This window comes from Leptodactylus fuscus, chromosome 11 (assembly GCF_031893055.1).
Source record: "Leptodactylus fuscus isolate aLepFus1 chromosome 11, aLepFus1.hap2, whole genome shotgun sequence".
Taxonomy (NCBI): domain Eukaryota; kingdom Metazoa; phylum Chordata; class Amphibia; order Anura; family Leptodactylidae; genus Leptodactylus; species Leptodactylus fuscus.
This window is the reverse complement of record NC_134275.1, coordinates 40,920,213-40,942,096: the sequence shown is the minus strand read 5'-3', so window position 1 is coordinate 40,942,096 and position 21,884 is coordinate 40,920,213. Positions and strand designations below refer to the sequence as shown.

The window sequence follows — 21,884 nt, the reverse complement described above, 5'->3', positions numbered from 1 at the left end:
GGCAGCAGGGTACTGCCTCCAACGCTGCCACTCTAGCTTTGTGGCATCACCAACTCTGCTCTACCCCTGCTGCTGGTCCATAGAGTAGTACAGAGTCGGTCATGTGACAGAGTTGGAGCATCAGGAGGGGAGGCAGAGGAGTAACACTAGGAAGACTTCCATGGAATCAGCATATAAGGCACTGTTGAGCTTTAGGTTTTCCTGCCTAACCTCTTTAAGGTGATAAACTAGTCATCTAAAATCAAGAAAACTAGAGTAGAAAAATTTCAAAAATAAAATATTTAATCTGAAATTTGGTTACTAATACACATGTCTATAATGAAAAGTAATGGCAACACATCACCGATTGGTAAATCACCGAGGCACGTAAAAAACCCCACTGTCTCTTTAAAAAAATATATAAAAACCCACCACAGTCATATTCCTGACCCCTGTCATAGAGAGAGGGGTGGATGGCACTTTGTCATTTTATGCCCTAAAATCTTCCATACACTTTCCCATTCCATAAATTACCTTTTCTGATGCCGTACAAAAAATCTTTGCATTGTTCTGAATATACATATATTAAAACTGAATCCAGCGCTTGCTGAATGGTCATGTGCAAAAATACTCCAAAGACAAGTCTAACCCTGCAGTAACAGCGCCACCTGTCTGGAATAATTTGTGAGGCTGCTGAGCAGGTTGAGTTACATGAGAGAGTGTTCAGGGGAAAAATATAGCATCCAATAATCCAGAAAATCCACTGTTTAGCCTCACATCAGTCCTACATATTCTGGATTACTGGAATGTCCTTTACAATGCAAGTTACAAATCGTAACAGCATAAAATACAGAAGAAGAGTGCACTATATAACGATAATAACATTAGTACTGCCGTGAAGTGTGAGAACCAAAATCACAGGATAACCGCACCCACAAAAATATAAAGATTTGCACCATTTTGTGACGGAATCTGTTCATGTGACTAGGAACAGGACTTAAAGGGGAACTGTCATTAGGTGTGAAAATCCCAATGACATCAATCATGTGATCGGCGCAGTCACCCTGAGCATTTTGGTATTTTGTTTATCCAAATGTATTCAGTCATTACAAACATATAACCCCTGTTCGTTTCGATACAGGTTAGGGTCTACTAGTCAAGTGGGCGGTAACATTGTGGGTTCTCTGGGGGCAGGGTCCTGTATATGCTGCATTGTTGCCACCCACTTGGCTAGTAAATCCTCATCTGCATTAACAATAACAGGACATACCTTTGGATTTGGATAAACAAAACATCAAAATTAGCAAGTCCTCTTTAAAGGTATTGTCCCAAGACTGAAACCGATCACCTATCCACGGGATCGGTGATCTGTGTCAGATTGGTGGAGGTCTGACCAATAGGACGCCAGCAATCCCAAGTGCCTCTTAAATAAAGTTGTAGTTCAGCAGTCACACCTATGCTAAGACCAGTACTAAGTTCAAAAAGGGACATGGTACCCCCTTTGTTGTACATCGCCCAGGAAATGTTTGATCCTGGGACAAACCCTGTAAATTGTCTTTGTGGCCCTATTAGGCTATGTTCACACCTTAAAGGGATTCTATCCTTAAAATAACAGTTTTAAACTAATAGCACTTTGGAATAGCCTCTATAAAGGCTATTCATCTCTTACCTTTATCTTGAAGGTCCATGCCGCTGTTTTTTGAATTTTTCTTCTTTATGCTAATTGCGCTCAGAAAGCACAGGGGGCGTGTAAGAGACCACCGCAAAATGGCCAATGGACATGCGCAGTCGGTTGTTTTGTCAGCCATTTTGCTGTAGTCTCCTGTAAGAAGAGGAGGAGACAGAAAAGAAGAAAGACAGCGCTGGAATGCTGCGCTCATAGCACAGAAGGCACAATCCCTGTGCTGTCTGAGCGCAACTAGCATAAAGAAGAAAAATTCAAAAATGGTGGCGCGGACCTTCAAGGTAAAGGTAAGAAATGAATAGCCTTTATAAAAGCTATTCCTACGAGCTATTAGCGTAAAACCGTTTTTTAATGATAGAATCCCGACAGAGATAGAACGATCATATGATAGGCAAAAAAATATTAATCCAGAGGAGCCCCATTGACTATAATAGGGCATTGTCATCTCTGATTTTAAAAAGAAACTCTGATGCAGATGTGAACATGCCCATATTAGAGGCCTGGCCCGTAAACCCAAGTCTTTCAGTGGGTGCCATGGAAAGTTCATGGTTTGCTACCTACATTCCCCATATGCTTTTAAACTCCTAGTACTTGGGGGGGGGGGGGGCTGAACACCACACTATTTTATATAAGTGGGACTGCATTGCCTGGCATCACATAGCTGGATGGATAAACCTAGATCTAGTCACTACTATAGGAGAGGAATTTCATAACCACAGAAGGTAATAGTGACAAAGTGTAAAATGTAGTGGTGTATGTGAATAAGGCCCAACCCAGATTACTTCTGTCCAGTGTGCCAGGCAGAGTTTGAGATCCTCACTCAGATATCTACTTTATGCCCACCAGTTCTGGAGAAGTCAAGCTGGCCTCCTTATGAGTATGGCCTGCTGACACATCTAGTGCAGTATTTAGGCACTGGTAGGGTGGCCCCTCCATACCCTGCAGGTGGGTAAGACTGGGCATTATTGGTAAAACACAACCTAGAAAATTGCACAAGATACCAAAACAGAAAATGCCAAAGCAAGTCTAGCATTTCCCTGAGATCTGAAGATATCAACGTAACAGTCATTCAATGTGAACAGAAATGTTCTTAATACCTGCCATTGAGAAGTGGGAAAGGTAAGGTCAGAGGTCGTTGGGAAGCAGTCAATGTCTGGGGCACCCCTGGTGGCATGCTGATGGTTCAGCTAAAGATGGAGACTCAGCTTGGCCGACACAGTTTTACATCCTTTATCAGAAAACAACTTTGTGTCTTTCGGGGAATACGTCATCTCCATTGCGACACGAGATGCCAACTCTTCATCCTCTTCTAAGCCCCTGTGTCTGAGCTCTGCCAAGACACATTTCTTCACGTGACGGAACTCCAATGGGAGGAAGGGGACAAAGTAATCTATGAGGTTCTTCTCAATGAGACCGCTGTGCCAGAAGCCACCTGGGCAAGAAGGAAGGATAATCATTACTACCATCATCTCCACCGTACCAAGGTAGAATGTGCCCATGTAAGACACAAAATGGCAACCTGAATATCAGGTCTCCTTTATATTCTGGCATGCTAGGGGTTAGACTTCATGCACACACTGACTTCTGGGCTTGTCATATAATGGTTCCTTAAAAATCAGAGGTGCAATAGTGGGATCAGGATGTTATAAGGGTTAACCAGGCTAAACAATTGATGACCTATCCTTAGGACAGCTCATCAATTATAGATCAGCAGGGGTCTGACACCTGATCAGCTGCCTGAAGAGGCAGAAACATTTGGGGGAGTGCTGTGGCTCCTCACTACTTACCAAGCACAGCGCCATATATTTGTACAGCAGCTGTACTTGTTATCGCAGCTCAGTCCCATTCATCTACCGTGTAGAGACCCAGATGCTGCATACAATGTACAGAGCCCCACTCCACTCCAATGTCACTTCCTGACATATAACTCATATATGGCATCTGGCACCTGCATTAGTTGATTGGTCGGGGGTCAGACACCAGGACATTGCTCCAATCTGATACCGATGACCTATTCTGTGGTTAACTATATCAGTTATTGTGGACAACTCCTTTAATTCATGACCTATTCTAAGGATAGGTCATCAATTTAAAAGTCTGGAAAACCCCTTTAATTGAAACGGAGCTGCAGTATGGCCATGTGACAAATGGTCGTGAAGTCACAGGCCTGCAAAAAGGAAGTGAAACTCAACATCATAGTTGTGGAAAAACCCAATACAGGGTTCTTAATTTTTTCAAGATCTCGGTTTGCTGTCCAAGGCTGAAATTTTATATTCAACTAGAAAAAAATCTGTAGAGTATCAGAGCTTTCTTATGCAACAGGCCCTATCACTGTGCCCAGGACTGGCCTCATTCAAAGATGCACCCAGAGATCTTGGTCACCTTGAGATTTGACAAGATACAGCATTGCCACTCACTGTTATTGTTATTGAAGAGCCCGACAGACAACACATTCTCCACGTCCTTCAGCTCTAGATCTTCTCTCTTCTTCCCATCATTCCAAAATTCCAGCATCTGTCTATTGATCAGTTCACCGCCTGCATTGCTGGAGGAAAAGACTACATGTTATACACCCAGAGGATATTCCCATCTCAGGTATACTAATAGGTGCTCTATGCTAAGGACGGGTTCACACCTGCGCCTTGTCTCCGTTTTAGCCAATTCGGTGGGTTTCCATCTTTTGCCCTGAGAAACTGGACAGGGGGCGGAAATCCGGCGGTCAGTTTTCAAACCCATTCACTTGATTGGGTTTGCAAAGTGACTGCCAGTGTGTGTCTTCTGCTTCTCCGTGGCTAAACCATTTTTTTTTTTACCGGACCCGGATGTCTGACTTTGTGCCCGGCTTAGAAAAATGGTTTTGCCGCAGACAGGCAGAAGACGCACACGGGCGGTCACCTCGCATACCCATTCAACTGAATGGGTTTGAAAACTGACCGCCGGGTTTCCGTCCTCTGTCCAGTTTCTCAAGGCACAAGACAGAAACCTGCCGAATTGGCTAAAGCGGAGACCGGGCGCAGGGGTGAACCTGTCCTAAGTGGAGGGTTCTGCCTTTGTCTCTTTTGGGCGGGATCTCGGCTGTTACAATGAGTTTATTACCCAAACTTTTGTATTTATTTGAAGCACTTCCCATCCCTGCCCTCTGAGGGACCTGGTATGTAAATTATTAATTCCTGTACATCCCCTTTAAGTTATTTCCTATCATTAAGGGGTAAATGCTAATCTTGGTAAAACCCCCTTTAAGGCCTTTGGAAAGCAGGGGAAAAAATTAAAAACTTAAAATTAGTCGCAGCAAGAAGTGGTTTTCCACGTTTTTGATAATCTAAAATACACTCAAGTTATCGATATTAGATTAATGGGGGTCCAACACCAAGAACTCCTGCCTATCAACAGATAGCAGCAGCCACTTTGCATCAAAAACACAGTGTACAGAGCCAGAAATGCACAGCTCTGTATGTACTATGTAGTGGTCAAGCCGGGTTACAGCAGCTTGACTCTAAACTGCAGTAATCTGGTTGAGCCTTTACACAGTATACAGAGCTGAGCTGTAGTAACCCAGCTTGGCCAGTACACAGTATAAAGAGCTGGCTGCTTCTAAATCTGTACAGTGTATTTTTACCAGCACCTGTCCTAAGGACAGATCATCAACATCAAAACCCCTTTAAGAAAGACATAATACCAGCTAGTTGCAGAAAAATACTGTAGCTGTTTCTATGTAAAACGGCAATATGTAGATTAAGGTACCTGAGGAAAATGAAGATGGCTTTGCGGTAGGACACGCCGTCTATATTATCATAATAATCCAGGAAAGGCTTGATGGCGTCGATAAGACCCGGGTGGAGCTTGTCCATTTCATCAAATATAAATATGGAGCGAGCACAACGGCTAGTGTTTCCCCGAATCCAGGACTGTAGCTGATCCTGAGGAGGAACGAAACTGCAAATACTATAATAACTGACCCAAAATAACCAACATGAACAAAATCACTAACCAATGGGCATTTCTAGGGCACTGTAGGATTCCATTTTGTGAACAGTGTAGGCGTACCTTATAAAGGGGGATCAGACTGTTGTGCGGGAAGTGCACAGTAGACACAAAGAGGTGCACAAATTTGCTATTCATTCCCAAATCATAAATATTCTCCACAATAATTTTGCTAACAAAGTTCTTGCCGGTACCAGTCCAGCCATGCAGGGATAACGCCAACGGCTTCTTAGGGTTCTCATTGCTCATAAATCCAGTTAGTGCCCTGTAGATGATGTCATGTGCCAAGTGTTGCCCAAAAAGTTTCTCCCTTAAATCAGTCTGTAAGGCTTGGAAAACAAAGAAAAAAAGTTATCCTTCAGAGCTGCACTCACTATTCTGCTGGTACAGTCACTGTATACATACATTACTTATCCTGTACTGATCCTGAGTTACATCCTGTATTATACTCCAGAGCTGCACTCACTATTCTGCTGGTGCAGTCACTGTGTACATACATTACATTACTTATCCTGTACTGATCCTGAGTTACATCCTGTATTATACTCCAGAGCTGCACTCACTATTCTGCTGGTGCAGTCACTGTGTACATACATTACATTACTTATCCTGTACTGATCCTGAGTTACATCCGGTATTATACTCCAGAGCTGCACTCACTATTCTTCTGGTGCAGTCACTGTGTACATACATTACTTATCCTGAGTTACATCCTGTATTATACTCCAGAGCTGCACTCACTATTCTGCTGGTGCAGTCACTGTGTACATACATTACATTACTTATCCTGTACTGATCCTGAGTTACATCCTGTATTATACTCCAGAGCTGCACTCACTATTCTGCTGGTGCAGTCACTGTGTACATACATTACATTACTTATCCTGTACTGATCCTGAGTTACATCCTGTATTATACTCCAGAGCTGCGCTCACTATTCTGCTGGTGCAGTCACTGTGTACATACATTACATGACTTATCCTATATTATGTAACACCATTAGAATAGTGAGTTCAGCTCCAAATAAAAAAATACTGCCTAAACAGAAAGTGAAATTCGTGCCTTTGTTACCCCATAAGTATTTACCATCAGCCCTATGCCATTTACACTACAGCGTACCATATGTTGAAGAACTACAAATCCCAGCACACCCACAGAAGAGCCTGCAGGCATATACAGACATGATGCATGGCAATTCTGCTATTAACCCCTCACCCCCCGTCTCACCTGTGCTATTGAGGGGCTTGTCCACCTGGCAGCACTCCACCAGCCGCCCGCAGTAGAACTCAGGGAAGGACATGTAGCCGGTAATGGCCGAGGCGGCAGCTATGGCGATACCCATGCTGATAGGCTCCAGGCACACGGCGACATGCAGCACCGGTACCGCCAGCAGCAAGTACAAGAGCCAAGTCCCGGTACTGCGCCACCTGACCGGAGCCATGGAAGCTGGAAAGAACGCGCATGCGCAGAAGAGCCGCTCTTTCCTGCACTTCCCACACTGCGCTTGTTTTGGTTTCCCCCTTCAAACCACGCCCAGTTCTAGTCCAGTCGCTTTCGCCACGCCCACATGTCCAAATGTAGGTGTCTGAGAAGAAAGTGTACAAGTGAGTGGCCAGGAGGGGAAGTCACATACACGCAGGATACATGACTGGTGGGGAAAGTTGTTTCTTGTGGCTTTAGGTGGTGGTTGATGTACTGAGAGCCCGCCATCTCCTGATCTTCTATGTCCTGTACCGCCCCATAGGACCCACGTGTATGTGCCAAATCAGACTGGGCCACATTCATGGACGGTTTTTGTTATCAATTTTTTTTTTTGCTTTTTAACGTTTCTGTCTTTTTGGACAGTTTGTGGGGGTTTTTTTCATGTATTTTGAAATCATCAGGAAATTATTTCTGGGGTGAAATGGATAAAACTAATTCCACCATTGTCTATTGTCTGGATTTCGTTTTTACAGCGTGATAAAAAGGGGACGTTAATTTTATGTTTAATCAGATTTTAGGAAACTTTTTCAAATATAACAGAAAAGGACAAAAACAAAGCGATGGTGTAACGGGACACAGGCCTCGCCCGTAAGCAAAAGGAAGGGGCGAGACCCCAGCCAGCGTTATACAACATACTATGGCAACAAAGAGACGGGAGGCCCAGCAGTACGGGGGTGATACGGAAATGGGAAGGGGCGATCACACAGACCAGGGAACACACACTGGGGAAGTTCATTTTCTACTGAAGCAGAACCAGATTTATAGGGTTTTTTGTTGATGTTTTTGTGTCGCAGTATTGTGAAGCCATTTTTTTATTTCCACACCTGTGAGGGTTTGTTTTTTGTGGGATGGTATCATCACATAGCAGTCCAGCATTATGGGGTTTTTTCTGTCCATTGAAGGGGCCACAGTTGGTAGAATTAAAAGGGGCTGTCCAGGAATTTAAGAACAAAAAAACAAAAATGGGGACCCGAAAGATGGAAACTCTGTCCGCTTAAAAAGCAGTTACCTGAGGAAACCTGCAGACCCCATGGACTATAATGAGGTCCGCTGCATTTTCTCCAGTATTGTACTAAAATCGGCAGAGAACAGTCCTTTTCTCTCCGATGATTTTAAGTGGAATCTGAGATGGGGTTGCCAAACCTTAGTGTGATCCTAGCGTTACCTGTCTCCATCGCTCTGGTGCGTGCCGCTGCTGTCCGTTCCAGTGTGCGCACTTTCCTTTTGCCACAGGAATGGAATTGGAAACAGTGATTTTTTTTTTTTAAGTTTCACCTTCTCCAACCTCCTCCCCGAGTTCTGAAATTCCTGGACAACCCCTTTAAGGATCCTACTATTTGAAAAAAGCATCAAAATATTGAGGGCAATTATTGATCTCGTCACCAGTTTCCTTTTCTTTGTGGGATTTTTGGCATGATGGGTTTTATTATGTGGGTTTTTGTTTTTTTAAGCTGATGACCGTAAAATAGTAATTCTAAAGGAATATTTTATTCTGTTATAGTACTCACTGTGCAGTGAATGGGGGGAGGGGGTGTAATATGTAGACAGGGGCAGAGCTGTGCATTTGGTAGACCAAACCATCCACTCTAACTCGCTTATTTTTCCACAGTACGTCTTTTTTGATGTACACCTGTTGGTTCTGGGTTTTTTTATGAGTTCGTAATAGCTGAAAACCCAGCACAGATGTGAACACAGCCTTAGGACTTGAGTGGAAATCTGATCTAGTTTTATATCAAATTTGTTCAAAAATGTAGATAATCCCGAAGGGTTCACAAACACCAATGTCTGTTGCAATGTAAATACAATTACCTCTGCACCCACACCCATCTGAATGTCACCTTCCTTTTTACAGCCTTGTCCTTACTGTACAGATTATACATTAACCCCGTATACTGCTGACCATTCACCCGCAGCAGACAGATCTTCTGTGCATTACGTAATGCAAAGCAGGATGTCCGGTTTCACATTTCTTAAAGATACAGTGTTAAATTTATTTTTAAGATTTATTTATTTTTATTTTTTTAAACACAACATACAGTACAAAAGTCTGAAATTGTAAACAGGCGGCATCAGAAAAATAAAGAAAATCTAAACACAAAGGAAGGGATGTGCGCAAGCTGAAAAATTCATTCAGGGCTTTACCCATGTTGCAATATTGAACATTGTAAACTTAATTTTTTTTCCTGATTTTATGGACAGCAGAGTGAAAACAAATCTGTACTGACTGCTGGAAACCATCAGCAAGCAGGCTAGCTGGTTCTGCCAGAAAGAACACTGAGCAGAATGCAAACAACATAGAGGGACATCAAGACTGGATTATTGTATGCCAGTGTCGATGTTCTCCACTTCAGCCGAGAATGCACCTAATAGAATTAGAAGCATCCTCCAGGAGTTGTGCATTTTGGCTAAAATTTAGGACAGTGGGATAGATTTCTATTATCATTTACTGCCCTGAAAGTTTTGAGAAAAGTGGTGTAGGGAGAGAGGGCACAGAAAAAAAAAAGTTAACATTTGTAACCATTCAAGTTGCAGACCACAGCTTTGCTACTTTTTTTTAATGCCAAAGTGGTGTAAATTAATAATGAATCTTCCCCCCTCCCCATACTCAGTGCAGGGCCACCATGTATCATGCTCCACCCCCTCAGGCCCTTCCCCATATATGACACAGCTTAATGCCCTAAAGCCCTGGTGCACATAACAGGAAAGCCGACTGTGCGCTGAATTCAGGTCACTGTCTGCTTTCTAGCTGTATAGAAAACCGCATGTGCCTGAAGACATCAAAGGACTTCTTTAAGTCACCATGGCCAAGGAAAATCAAATATGTATCGCCAGGTTTAACACAGAAAATGTTTTTTTTTGTTCTTATGGTACTTAAGAGTAATAGATCTGTCCAAACAGCATCTAGCCTGCTTGTTGATTGTCTCCCTGTACATAGTAAGACACTAGATGACCAGAAAGAGTAATTTATTTAAAAAAATAAAAAATGATAAAAATATTTTACATCTGATGACATTCACAAGATCACAGATGGTTTGTTAAAGTGCTGTGAAGGGGATGTGAGGCTCCAGGGGATGCTATTACACACTGTGCGCACGGTTCAGTAGGGTGCAGAGGGGCCTAGAACACAATGTAGATACACTGAAAACTACAGCAGTTCTGCATGCTGGCTTTTAGCCATATAGGTGAAGCACATGTAAACTATGGGGCGAGTTCACCCAGTAGCGGCACAGATGGGTGTAAATTATTTTTGTGTGCCAAAGATGTATTTCTGCCCAACAAATTTACTATAAATCACAACAGGAAGCTGACAAGAGTTATACCCGAAATGTACACCTATTCCTGACTGGTGCAGACTTCAATTCTAGCATACACCAGAACTATAAGAGGCTGGAGCGGGCAGCTGCCATGAAGCACATCCACAAGCTAGTGGGCGCAGTTTTCAAATTGCTAAAAATGGGTTAAAATTGTGAAAATATATATATTTTTATTATTATTTTTTTATTTATTTTTTTTCCCGTGTAGTATAAGAAGTTTCCAGAAATTTTCAACCTTCATTGTTTACACCCATCATGTATGACGGACACAGAGATGCACGGCTCATTACAAGACACAGATCTGATACACTGTGCAGCTGCAGCTGTGTGAGCAGAAATGACCAGGACAGATGTTATCTACTGAATGGTAGCAAATAGAGATCATAACCATCTGGGACCGATACAGAAACTAGATTAGAGAATTGTATTTCATAAAGGATTATATTAGAGGGGTTTTCTGGGACTATCGCAGGAAACATTGCACAAATTGGTGGGATTCAACCCCTGCCACCCCTCACCAACCGTCTGAAGAAACTGTAATATTTGGACAAGTCCTGCAGTCTTTTCACTGTATTCCAGGTTGTGTGCCACAAATTATATAGTGGCCACGCTTGGTGGTGCAGTTTAATTCTTTTCATATGAATAGGATTCAACTGTCTCTAAGCAGCTGGTGTGTTGGGAGTACAATACTGAAAATCCATCTTAAGGACAGGGAATATCACAGTCACCTTTAATTTGTACACCAGAATACCCCTTTAAGACAATGAATCTGTGTCAGAACTTTATGAATGGTCTTTGACCAGTGCAGCTTCAATATATAATACTTCTATAATAGTGCCAAGGTAGTGGGTGAAATGTGGCCACTAAACAAATACCAAGGGTCAAAGGAAGAGTGTGTAAGAGGGTTCCCATGTCACCCCGTAAGACATTTCAGGTGCAGGGTGGTCATGTAAGCCTCGTACCCTTACTCCTATAAACATTTTGGGCAGACAGTTAATGGGAGCAAGTGCTCATTTCCATTAGTACTTAATAAATGTCTGACATAGAAAACCTGTCTTCAAATACTGTACTAGGGAATGTACATGTGACTAGCTTCGAGGACCATCTTGCTCTTGAGGACCCCACAGCACTACATAGACAGCTCACTGGGCCCAATGAAAATTGTGATACCTCATTTTCCCAGTGGGGGCGCTGTAGGAGATGTACATACTACCTGTCATCATAGTTTACAGATTACAGCTTTTTATGGTGTGTTCCCAACAGAGAGACAACCTGTTGTGATCCCTTCTAGCCATATGTTCTGAGAAATGTAATCATCAGCAAAGATGGCACAAACAGGATGTAAATAAGACGTGGCCAATGTGGCACTCGGATGTGGTCACCTTGAAGCTTCTATATGGCTCCTCAGACACATGTGCATGCTATAGGACCGCATTCTTAGAGTACTACATGACAGTATTATTGGTTAGGAATGGTACAAACTGAATACTGTATGGCACAAACACAGAAGCTCCTTCTGTCAGGTACCCCATATACTTTGCTCTGATTCTTATCAAAAAACACAACACCATAAAAGTATGATATAGGTGGTTTCTGAGTATAGGTCAACAATATCAGATTAGTTGGGGGTCTGACTCCCTGCACCCCCACTGACCAGCTGTTTGAAGGGGCTATGGCACTGTGGCCTCTTCCTTAGGAGGTATAGCACCATACAGCATGTAGTGGTTGATCCAGGTATTACACATAGCTCTGTCCCATGGGATGGAGCTAAAGTAACATGCACAGGCACTACACAATATGCTGCACCATAAACAGTGAAGAGGCCCATCTAACAACAGATCTAACATTGCTGATTTATCTTAAGTGTAAGTCATTGCAGGAGTTGTACCATGTTTTGAAGTAATCCCTTATTAAGATGGGTTTTACCTTCATGATCAGGGGTTGGACCCCTCCCCCCCCCCATACCACCAATCCTGACAGCAGGGATCTGACATGCACCCCATTCACTTTGTATGGAAATATGGAGATGGCCAAGTATAGATAGTTGACTATACTATCTCCAGCACTCCCATAGAGATAGGAGTAGCTTGAAGCATGCTTGGCCTGCCTCTCCATCATGATGGGGAAACCAGACCAGATTCTAAGGATCGAAGAGGGGAGGGGCACCCACCAATTATGAAGTTATTCCCTATTCAATCTAAAAGGGTATAAGATTAAAAACAAACAAAATGGTCCAACCCTAAAGTGAGAGCCATGCTACTCTATATACTTACCTCAGTATACTTAGTCTACAGCTAGCAGGGCGTACTGGGAGTTGTAGTTTTGCAACAACTGGAGAGCCACAGGTTGGAGACCACTGACCAGACACAATAGACTGGGGTACTGTCCTCCACTAAGGATAAAAAAAACTAATTCATGGAGAGAAGTATTATTCACATAGAAATCAGATTCATCATTACATACATCAACATAGTGATTATCATATTGTAGGAGCTGACAGACCCTTTTCTGGGGGTCTGCACACAAAATTTCAGTCTGCATAGAGTTAACAATGCAAGACTCCAAAGGCCACAGGAGAGCATCTCACAAGTTCATACGAAGGACCCAAGAGGATGCCAACTCTTTAATGCCCCACACGTGGGGTAAGGAATGAAGGGCACCGACTATGGAGTTCGGATACGTCATAGGAAGAGGTCCAGCTTTGTGGACACAGTTTTGCAGCCCTTTACAGAAAAAATTCTCTCTCCAGGAGGATCATAGGCCATTTCTTTGGCAATAGCAGTTATGGTCTTTTCATCTGCCACAAAGCCACGACGTTCAAGCTCTGCCTTCACGCACAACTTAACATGTTGGAACTCCATGGGGAGGAACGGCACAAAGACATCGATGAGGTTTTTATCTATGAGGCTGCTGTGCCAGTATCCACCTAAAATGAGCAGAGAAAGGAGGTCATCAGTTAAAGATTGGCAGGGTCTAACACCTGGTCATTCATCTGTATGAAGAGGCTGCAGCTCTTCACTACTTACCGAGCACAGCACCAAATATTTGTATAGTGGCTGTGCTTGGTATTGTGAATACCAAAGAATGTGAAGTCACATGGCCTGTGTAGTAGAGTTCAGAGCGCTGCTGATGCTTCAACCAGTTAATCCACAGGGGTCAAAGCGTTGGGACTTCCACAAATATTTAATTGATAACCTATCCCAAGTAAAGAGTGCCAACCCCTTTAAGGGCTCGTTCACATCTGCGGCCCGGCACTCCGTACTTAGGTTTCCGTTTCCTGCCTAAAACACAGGCAGGATACGGAAACCTGCAGGAATCTCTCTCACCCATTCATTTGAATGGGTGAGAGAGATGTCCGGCCGTGCGCGGCGGTGAGCGTTTTAGGCTCTCCGCCGCAAAACCGGGTTTTATAATCTGGACACAGAGTCAGACATGCAGTACTCTGTGTCCGGATAAAAAAATCCGGTTTCGCGGCGGAGAGCCTAAAACGCTCACCACCGCGCACGGCCGGACCCGGTCTATGGTTTCCGTCTTCTGGCATGCAGAAGACGGAAACCATAGAACGGAGACCCCAAACGCAGGTGTGAACCCAGCGTAAAAGGTGAAACCTAGTTTCCAAACCATACGTCCTACTCACTGTCTTTCTTGTTGAAGGCAGACACGTATACATCCCTTTCCACATCAGATAGTTTGATTTCCTCTCTATTCCTTCCAGCCCTCCAGAATTGTAAGGCTAAGTCAGCGATCTTCTCTCCTCCTGCGTTACTGCGATATAAAATTCACAAGGAAAAAAAAAAAAGTAAAAATGCATTGTTGGATATTCCAGAAACTTTGCAGTAAATATAATGCGATTGTATATGAGATGTGGCGACAAACAGTGACTGTAAGGTAGATGGACTTTACATTTTTAAAGGGGGTTTGCCAAGATTTAGAAATTGAGGACCTATCCTTTAGGACAGATCATTGGTTGAAGAGCAACAGGGACCAGACACCAAGGACCCCTGCAGATCTACTTTTTGAAGCAGTAGTGCAGCTTCCACATCACAGACCAGGCGAAGTCACATTCAGTCACATGGCCTATTTGCAGATCAGTCCCAAGTGACTAGTACTGAGCTGCCATACCAAGCATAGCCACTATGCGGCGCGGTTCTTGGTTTTTTTGTGAAGAGGCTGCAGCACTTGCCTATATACTGTGGTCTTTTCATACAGCTGATCAGTGGGGGGGCCCAGGTGTCTATCTCCTGCCAGTCAATAATTGATAAGCCTGGTTAACCTCTTTAATAGGCAACAGCTATACAGGAGATGGCACCAGAACACAGCTGTTCACCCTGACTAGTGGCCTGCCTTAGTACGGCAGCTCTGTTTCTATTGAATTGAATAAGGGCAGAGCTACAGTAGGCCAGCACAGCTGCTATATAGGGTACATGGCTGTCTCCTTCTCGCACCATCCCCAATATAGCTTCTCATACCTAGGATGCAGGGTCCTGGTGTCAGATCCCCACTGATCACATACTGATGGCCTAACCTGAGGCTGGGTCATTAATAGGAAGATTGCTTGGGGACACCGAAAACCCCTTTAATAACAGCTAAGCCCCTTATAGATGAGCAGTTTTCTTTATAAGCGAGGGCGGGACAGAATTACTCACCTAAGAAAAATGAAGACTGCTTTGCGGTACGACACTCCATCAATATGGTCATAGTAATCGAGGAAAGGCTTGATGGCATCGATGAGGCCGGGGTGCATTTTATCGATCTCATCAAATATGAAGATGGAGCGCTCACAGGCCTTCACCGAGTCTTTGACCAATTTCTGTAACCGGTCCTGTCAGCAAAAAAAGATAGGCAACGTAATGGGGTTTTCCAGGCTAGATAATTAATTACCTATTCTTAAAATCAGCAGTAGTCCATCTTTAGAGTCCCCGGGCGATCAGGAGAGTCCACTACCTATCAAGCCCAACATTGTACATTGTATAGTCTAGTGTCTCTGCTTGGTACCACAACTAGCCCACTCACTTGAATGGGACTGAGCAGTGATCAGGCCATGTGACCGATGAACATGACGTCACATGGCTGCTTCAAAGAGCTGATCTGTGGAGGTCCCAGGTGTCAGGTCATCAGTTGAAGATCACTGAGGTCTAAGGATATGTCTTCAATTAAGAAGTTCTAGAAAACCCCTTTAACCTTAATAAAGGTCAGCATGCTCCAAAAACATAAGTCCCTTTTAAGAAGAAGAGAATTACTTAAATATCAATCCTCTAATATACTGCATATTCAAGTTACAAATGAGAGCAAACGCTATAATATAACAAGCCCCCACCCGCCACCCCCAGAATACAAAAGGATGGTTCGCAGACTGCTACCATAGAGGCTCCTAGATTTGTAGAACAGCACCATACATAAGACAGAGGGTATATGCCATATTCCAATCTGTGCGGCTTCTTACCTTGTATTCCTGAACTCGATTGGCATGTGGAAAATGAAGCGTTGCCACAATTGTCTGCACACACTTCTGCCTCATAGGCTCGGAGTAAATGTGGTTGACCAGGATTTGGCTGACATAGTTCTTTCCCGTTCCAGTCCAGCCGTGCAAGGAGATGGCCAGGGGTTTCTTAGGATTCTCATTGCTCAGGAATCGAGGCACTGCCTTCAGGATCACTTGCTTGGCCAGATGCTGCCCAAATATGTGCTTGTCAAAGTCCAACTGCAGAGCTGGAAGACAGTCAGGATGACGACAACTATGTTATCACATAATAACCTTCCTCTAAGGGCCCAGCTTGATAACCCCTTACCCACAAGTTACCAGAAAGCAGAGATTTAGGCTGCTGTATGTAGGCGACTGTACGAAATCGGGTCATTTCTTTCATAATACTGAACAAATCCTACACAACGTTGGACAAACCTGTCTACCTTGTGATGTGTATGGTCATGCCCTGATGCCAAACACTGGGGACATTAAGATTGGACTGGTACATTTCAACATGCCCAATCCACTTATTCTCAGTGAAGATAAACTACCAGCTTAGAGGAACCCTGCAGTAGGAAAACAAAGGGGTTGTCCAAATCCCCACGTGCACTGGATACTGAACCCCTGTCCACATGACAGGTTATTACTACCCGATTACTGCAGAGTCTGTGTATGTGATCCACACCAATCGGCCAATCCAGCTGCTGTATACAAGGTACATGGTCGGAATCAGATCTGCTCCTATTCAAGTGACCTGAGAGAGACTCTCAACCATATACTCTAAATACAGTATCCAGGTCAGCTGATCAGTGGGCTTCCAGGTGTCTGACCCCACACTGATCAGATACCGGTGACCTATCCTGTGGACAGATTATCAGCATCCATGGGGTCTTGCAAGTCATAATCACAGAACCCTAGAGGTTACAATGTTACATTAGTGACACAGTGATGCTTACTCGACTAGGGTTGCGACCAAAGTCACCGCTCAGTCTTAGCCTAACCAGGACATAGGGTGCCCTGCTATTCACTGCAGCTGCTATAAAGCATGCACACTCTGCATGGGGGCAAAACAGCTGGATATGCCCACACCTGACAACTTCTCCTGAGATGTCCAGGAGCCTGCAAAAAAAGAGGGTGACCTGCGGGCAAATATCCTGGACCGACAGCTAGCAGCCATTTATAGGGCTTTATGTGGCGGTCCCATCTAAAAGAAAGGACATGGTCAGTTACAAGAAAGGGGCGAGGCAATGCCCAAGAGCATGCTGACATCCAGAAGGGGCAGGACCACTCTCAAACATTTTCATGGCAGACTTTGCACTGTACTCTCCCACAGCAAATACACCCTAGTGTCTCAGCCATCATGGAACTACAACTCCCAGCATACCTACCCTTACTGACCCGAGGCTCCACAACCACCATTAAACTACAACCCCCAGCAGGCTCTCCTACAGTGATGTGTCACCTGCTGAACTACAACCCCCAGCATGCTCTACAACCTGTAGCCTTCTTGGAACTACAAATATCAGCATGCCCACCCACAGTAATGTGCAACCTGCTGAACTACAACTCCCAGCATCACCTGTAACCTCCTTAGACGCAGAACTCCCAGCCTGGTAAGTTAACCAGAGGTTACTTGCCAGCAAGCAGACAGGTCATAGTAGAAGTTCCAGATGGAAGTTAGCATTACCTGTGACATTGACAGTTCCCTCCAACCGGCTGCTGCCCCAGAAGTAGTTATGGATGCCATAATAAGAGATCAGGCTGACAGCCAGTGTCCCCACCGTGATGGAGATCGGCTCCCCCCGGGATACCACCGGCAGTAACAGCCATAGCGCCGCTCTCAGCAACTTCATTGCACTTACATAGCCCCGGTACGGGCGGGCGTTGTACACATGTTGTGACGTCACTTCCTCTCCGCCGCGGCGGCGGCCATTGCTACAAAGGGCAACTGGTTGGATTTTATGTTTCACTTTTCCTCTAGACTGCGATGTGGGCGGGAGGAAATACGAGACAAACATCATACTGTATAATCTGTCAGTTCAGGCCTGGTGATGTGAGGAAGGGGGGCACCCGAATATCTGCTCCAGAAATGGCGGCTGTTTATACGACTTCTTCTAGTTTCCTTTCCAACAACATGGAGAGTCTATATCAGAAATAGTACAGAGGAAAAGTGGAGCAGTTGCCCATATTGCTGTTTACATTGTAACTTGGTTGCTATGGGCAACTTTACCCATTTTCTTTTGCGCTTGATTTGATAAATTGACAACAAGGCGGTTGGCTTTGTATCGGCTCATTAGTAGATATAATGGCTGCCATATTGGTTACCATCAAACGTTTCCAGACTCCTAAATGGGAAATATCTCTTAATCACCTGCATCATAAATAGGCAGGTATCCAGGTCCGAAATATGGCTGCTTCTGCTCCACACCTGTCCACAGGTTGTGTATGGTATTGCAGCTTATCCCTATTCTCTTAAAGAGAAACATGCGCCTGCACCGAAATCTATGATAGCTGGCGTAGATTTCAGAGATTGTGTACACCCGGCCCTCCCCATGCCACATCCAGGAAAATCACAATGGCGGCAGAAATGTAAAAATGTCAGAAGTATAGGCCACAAGTATACAAGGAAAAGAAGGAAGTCATAGCACATGTAACCTATTAGTCACCCTTCATTCCGCCCCATATTCAGCAACTCCACGGAGTACAGAAGACCTACTTCAACTCACAGTTGTCTTCTGGATTTTGTTGAATGGTGCCAGCAGAACCAGCTCAGGATTAATGCTGGGAAGACCAAGGAGATGGTGGTGGACTTTAGTAAACGGAGAAGTGCCCCGACCACGGTGGAGATCCAAGGAACATGTATTGAGATAGTCAGGACCTATAAGTACCTGGGTGTGATCCTCAATAATAAACTAGACTGGGCTGATCACCTGGAGGCGCTGCACAGAAAGGGCCACAGCAGACTCTACCTGCTCAGGAGGCTGAGAGCCTTCGGGGTCCAGGGGACACTTCTTAGGGCCTTTTTCAACTCTGTGGTTGCCTCAGCCATGTTTTTCAGTGTGGCCTGCTGGGGGAGCAGTATATCAACCAGGGACAGAAATAGACTTGACAGGCTGATCAGGAGGGCCAGCTCTGTCCTGGGGAGCCCCCTGGACCCAGTACAGGTGGTGGGTGACAGAAGGATACTGTCTGTGGTGACCTCCATGCAGGAGAACAAATCCCACCCCATGTATGGGACCCTGATGGGACTTGGCAGCACTGTAAGTGACCGTCTGCTTCACCCCAAGTGTGAGAAGGAGCAGGTCCTTCCTTCCAACCGCGACCAGGCTGTATAATCTACTTCAGACCAAGCGAAGATCACTCTGCACAGAAAACTAATGATTATGACGATGACCATGAGGTCTTCCTCTTTCTCTTCCGTTTTTCCTTAGCTGCTATGGACTCCTAGTATATCTTCTCTTCTCAGCATATGTGTGCCTACGTCTGTAATATATTACTGTGTATTATCCTGTACCTGTATTACTATGCTGCTGTAACATGCTGAAATTTCCCCAATGTGGGACTATTAAAGGATTATCTTATCTTTATTGTAACGCAACATTTTTATAAACTTTTTTAGGCTCACATTCAGAATTTCAACAGTTCATTCGAAGAGCTACTTTTTGTGTCATTTTCCCACCATGCAACCCTTGCAATTGCCCGAGATCGAACGACCCCAAACTTGCTAACTGTCACAACTTTGCTGTGACTGACCCCTTTTTTTTAATGGCAATACCAGCAAATATACTGTATGTATTGAGTAAAATGGGGTGGAATTTTTTTATTTGTATAGAATAGAAATCTATTCCATTCAAAAACTAGAGTAGATTTTTGGTATAACCCAGACCAGAAAATTGTCGGATGAGGCGCCCTTGGTCTGCCCATTATCACTAAAAGTGGCAAGCAAGGTGCTAAATGAGGAATATGTCAAATATTTGGTGCAAGGAAGGGCCACATCTGGAACTACATTTGAAGCCAGTGGTCTTGTAGAGATCTGCAGAAGAATGTGACGTCATCATTTCTGGATGGTGGGGTCTGAACACATTTAGGAAAATCTAAAAATGCTGCCCCCAAACATTTATTACCTGCTTGCCACAACACTGACAATTCCTAAAATGTCTTCCTAAAGGCTGCCCATTCTTGTACCGTGTTAGCCAGTGGGTTGGAAATATAAAAAAAAAAAAAAAAAACTTGATAGTCTTCAGTAGTTGATACCTTTTTAATGGCTAACTCATAATGATGACAAATTACGACGTTTCGGAACGCTTCGGCTCCTTTATCAAGTAGATTTAACCCCTTCCCGCCGATAGCATTTTTTGATTTTCATTTTTCGTTTTTGACTCCCCTCCTTCTAAACCCCATAACTTTTTTATTTCTCCACTCCCAGAGCCATATGAGGTCTTAATTTTTGCGGGCCAAATTTTTCTTCATGATGCCACCATTAGTTATTCTATATAATGTACTGGAAAGCAGGAAAAAAATTCAGAATGGGGTGGATTTGAAGAAAAAAAATGCATTTCTGCAACTTTCTTACGGGCTTTGATTTTACAGCGTTCACTGTGCAGCCAAAATGACATGTCCCCTATATTCTATGTTTCGGTACGGTTCCAGGGATACAAAATTTATATGGTTTTATTTACATTTTGACCCCTTAAAAAAAATCCAAAACTGTGTTAAAAAATTTTTTTTCTAAAAGTCGCCATATTCCGACGGCCGTAACTTTTTTATACGTAAGTGTACGGGGATGCATAGGGCGTCTTTTTTTGCGGGGCCGGGTGTACTTTTTAGTTCTACCATTTTCGGGAAATGTTATTGCTTTGATCACTTTTTATTCAAATTTTTATCAGAATCAAAACAGTGAAAAAACGGCGGTTTGGCACTTTTGACTATTTTTCCCGCTACGGCATTTACCGAACAGGAAAAATATTTTTATAGATTTTTAGAGCGGGCGATTTCGGACGCGGGGATACCTAACATGTATATGTTTCACAGTTTTTAACTACTTTTATGTGTTCTAGGGAAAGGGGGGTGATTTGAACTTTTAATACTTTTTATATTTTTTTTTACTTTTTTAAAAAAAAATTTTTGCATTTATTAGACCCCCTAGGGGTGTTGAACCCCAGGGGGTCTGATCACTAATGCAATGCATTACAATGCTAATGCATTGCAATGCATTGCAAAAAATCATCCTCTCTTTTGCAGGCTGCATAGACCAGCCTGCAAGAGACAATTTGCAGACAAGCCTGGGAGCCTTGTACAGGCTCCCGGCTGTCATGGCAACATGACGTCGGCCCTGGAGCATGCTCCAGGAGCCGGCGATCCCAGGCAAAATGGCGGCGCCCATGCGCCGCCGGGAAAATGGCGCCTCCGGCGCCTTTGACCGCGCCGCCGGAGGGGTTAATGCCCCAGACCGATCGGAGGCATTAGAGCATTAAAGCAGTAGACACCCGGCGGCTATGGCGGCCGCCCGGCTCCCGGGCGGTCGCCATAGTTACGGACCAGACATGCGCCGTACTATTACGGCGCATGTCGGGAAGGGGTTAAAACATTTCTGAAGGATGCATATTTATATACAAGAGGGCACATAGGGTTAGAATTCCAGGAGGAAGAGGTGGGGTGGGGGTTGTTAGTAATTGGTAGAGACAATGTAAACACTTACAGGTCCTTATCAGTTCACAGGAAACCTGTGAACTGATAAGGACCTGTAAGTGTTTACATTGTCTCTACCAATTACTAACAACCCCCACCCCACCCCTTCCTCCTGGAATTCTAACCCTATGTGCCCTTTTGTATATAAATATGCATCCTTCAGAAATGTTTTAAATCTACTTGATAAAGGAGCCGACGCGTTCCGAAACATCGTAATTTGTCATCATTATGAGTTAGCCATTAAAAAGGTATCAACTACTGAAGACTATCAAGTTTTTTTTTTTGTTTTTTT

At 44.0% G+C, this 21,884-nt stretch overlaps 2 protein-coding genes across 2 annotated transcripts; both read right to left on the bottom strand.

Annotated features, from left to right (window-relative positions):
• Positions 1 to 264: 264 nt before the first annotated feature.
• Positions 265 to 7,260, bottom strand: LOC142185369 (torsin-1A-like). The gene is made up of 5 exons (XM_075260778.1): positions 6,872 to 7,260; positions 5,708 to 5,973; positions 5,405 to 5,580; positions 4,081 to 4,208; positions 265 to 3,095 (listed from the first exon to the last, which is right to left on the bottom strand). The coding sequence occupies exons 1-5, from the start codon at positions 7,083 to 7,085 to the stop codon at positions 2,851 to 2,853; spliced, it is 1,029 nt and encodes a 342-aa protein (XP_075116879.1). The 5' UTR covers positions 7,086 to 7,260; the 3' UTR covers positions 265 to 2,850.
• A 5,592-nt stretch (positions 7,261 to 12,852) lies between these two features.
• Positions 12,853 to 17,794, bottom strand: LOC142184163 (torsin-1A-like). Its single transcript, XM_075258892.1, has 5 exons — positions 17,592 to 17,794; positions 15,884 to 16,149; positions 15,087 to 15,262; positions 14,078 to 14,205; positions 12,853 to 13,366 (listed from the first exon to the last, which is right to left on the bottom strand). Exons 1-5 carry the CDS (start codon positions 17,755 to 17,757, stop codon positions 13,122 to 13,124), a joined length of 981 nt encoding a protein of 326 aa, XP_075114993.1. The 5' UTR covers positions 17,758 to 17,794; the 3' UTR covers positions 12,853 to 13,121.
• Between the last annotated feature and the right edge of the window lie 4,090 nt (positions 17,795 to 21,884).

What these genes read in the sequence shown, in the direction of transcription:
- LOC142185369 (XM_075260778.1), bottom strand. Translation starts at nt 7,085, where the DNA reads ATGGCTCCGGTCAGGTGGCGCAGTACCGGGACTTGGCTCTTGTACTTG. An exon ending in GCCATCTTCATTTTCCTCAG is followed by an intron (nt 4,209 to 5,404) that starts GTACCTTAATCT and finishes CTTTTCCTCCAG; the next exon opens with CAATGCAGGCGGTGAACTGA. An exon ending in GCTCTTCAATAACAATAACA is followed by an intron (nt 3,096 to 4,080) that starts GTGAGTGGCAAT and finishes CTTCTTGCCCAG; the next exon opens with GTGGCTTCTGGCACAGCGGT.
- LOC142184163 (XM_075258892.1), bottom strand. Translation starts at nt 17,757, where the DNA reads ATGAAGTTGCTGAGAGCGGCGCTATGGCTGTTACTGCCGGTGGTATCC. An exon ending in GGGAACTGTCAATGTCACAG is followed by an intron (nt 16,150 to 17,591) that starts GTAATGCTAACT and finishes ACTGTCTTCCAG; the next exon opens with CTCTGCAGTTGGACTTTGAC. An exon ending in GCAGTCTTCATTTTTCTTAG is followed by an intron (nt 14,206 to 15,086) that starts GTGAGTAATTCT and finishes TTTATATCGCAG; the next exon opens with TAACGCAGGAGGAGAGAAGA.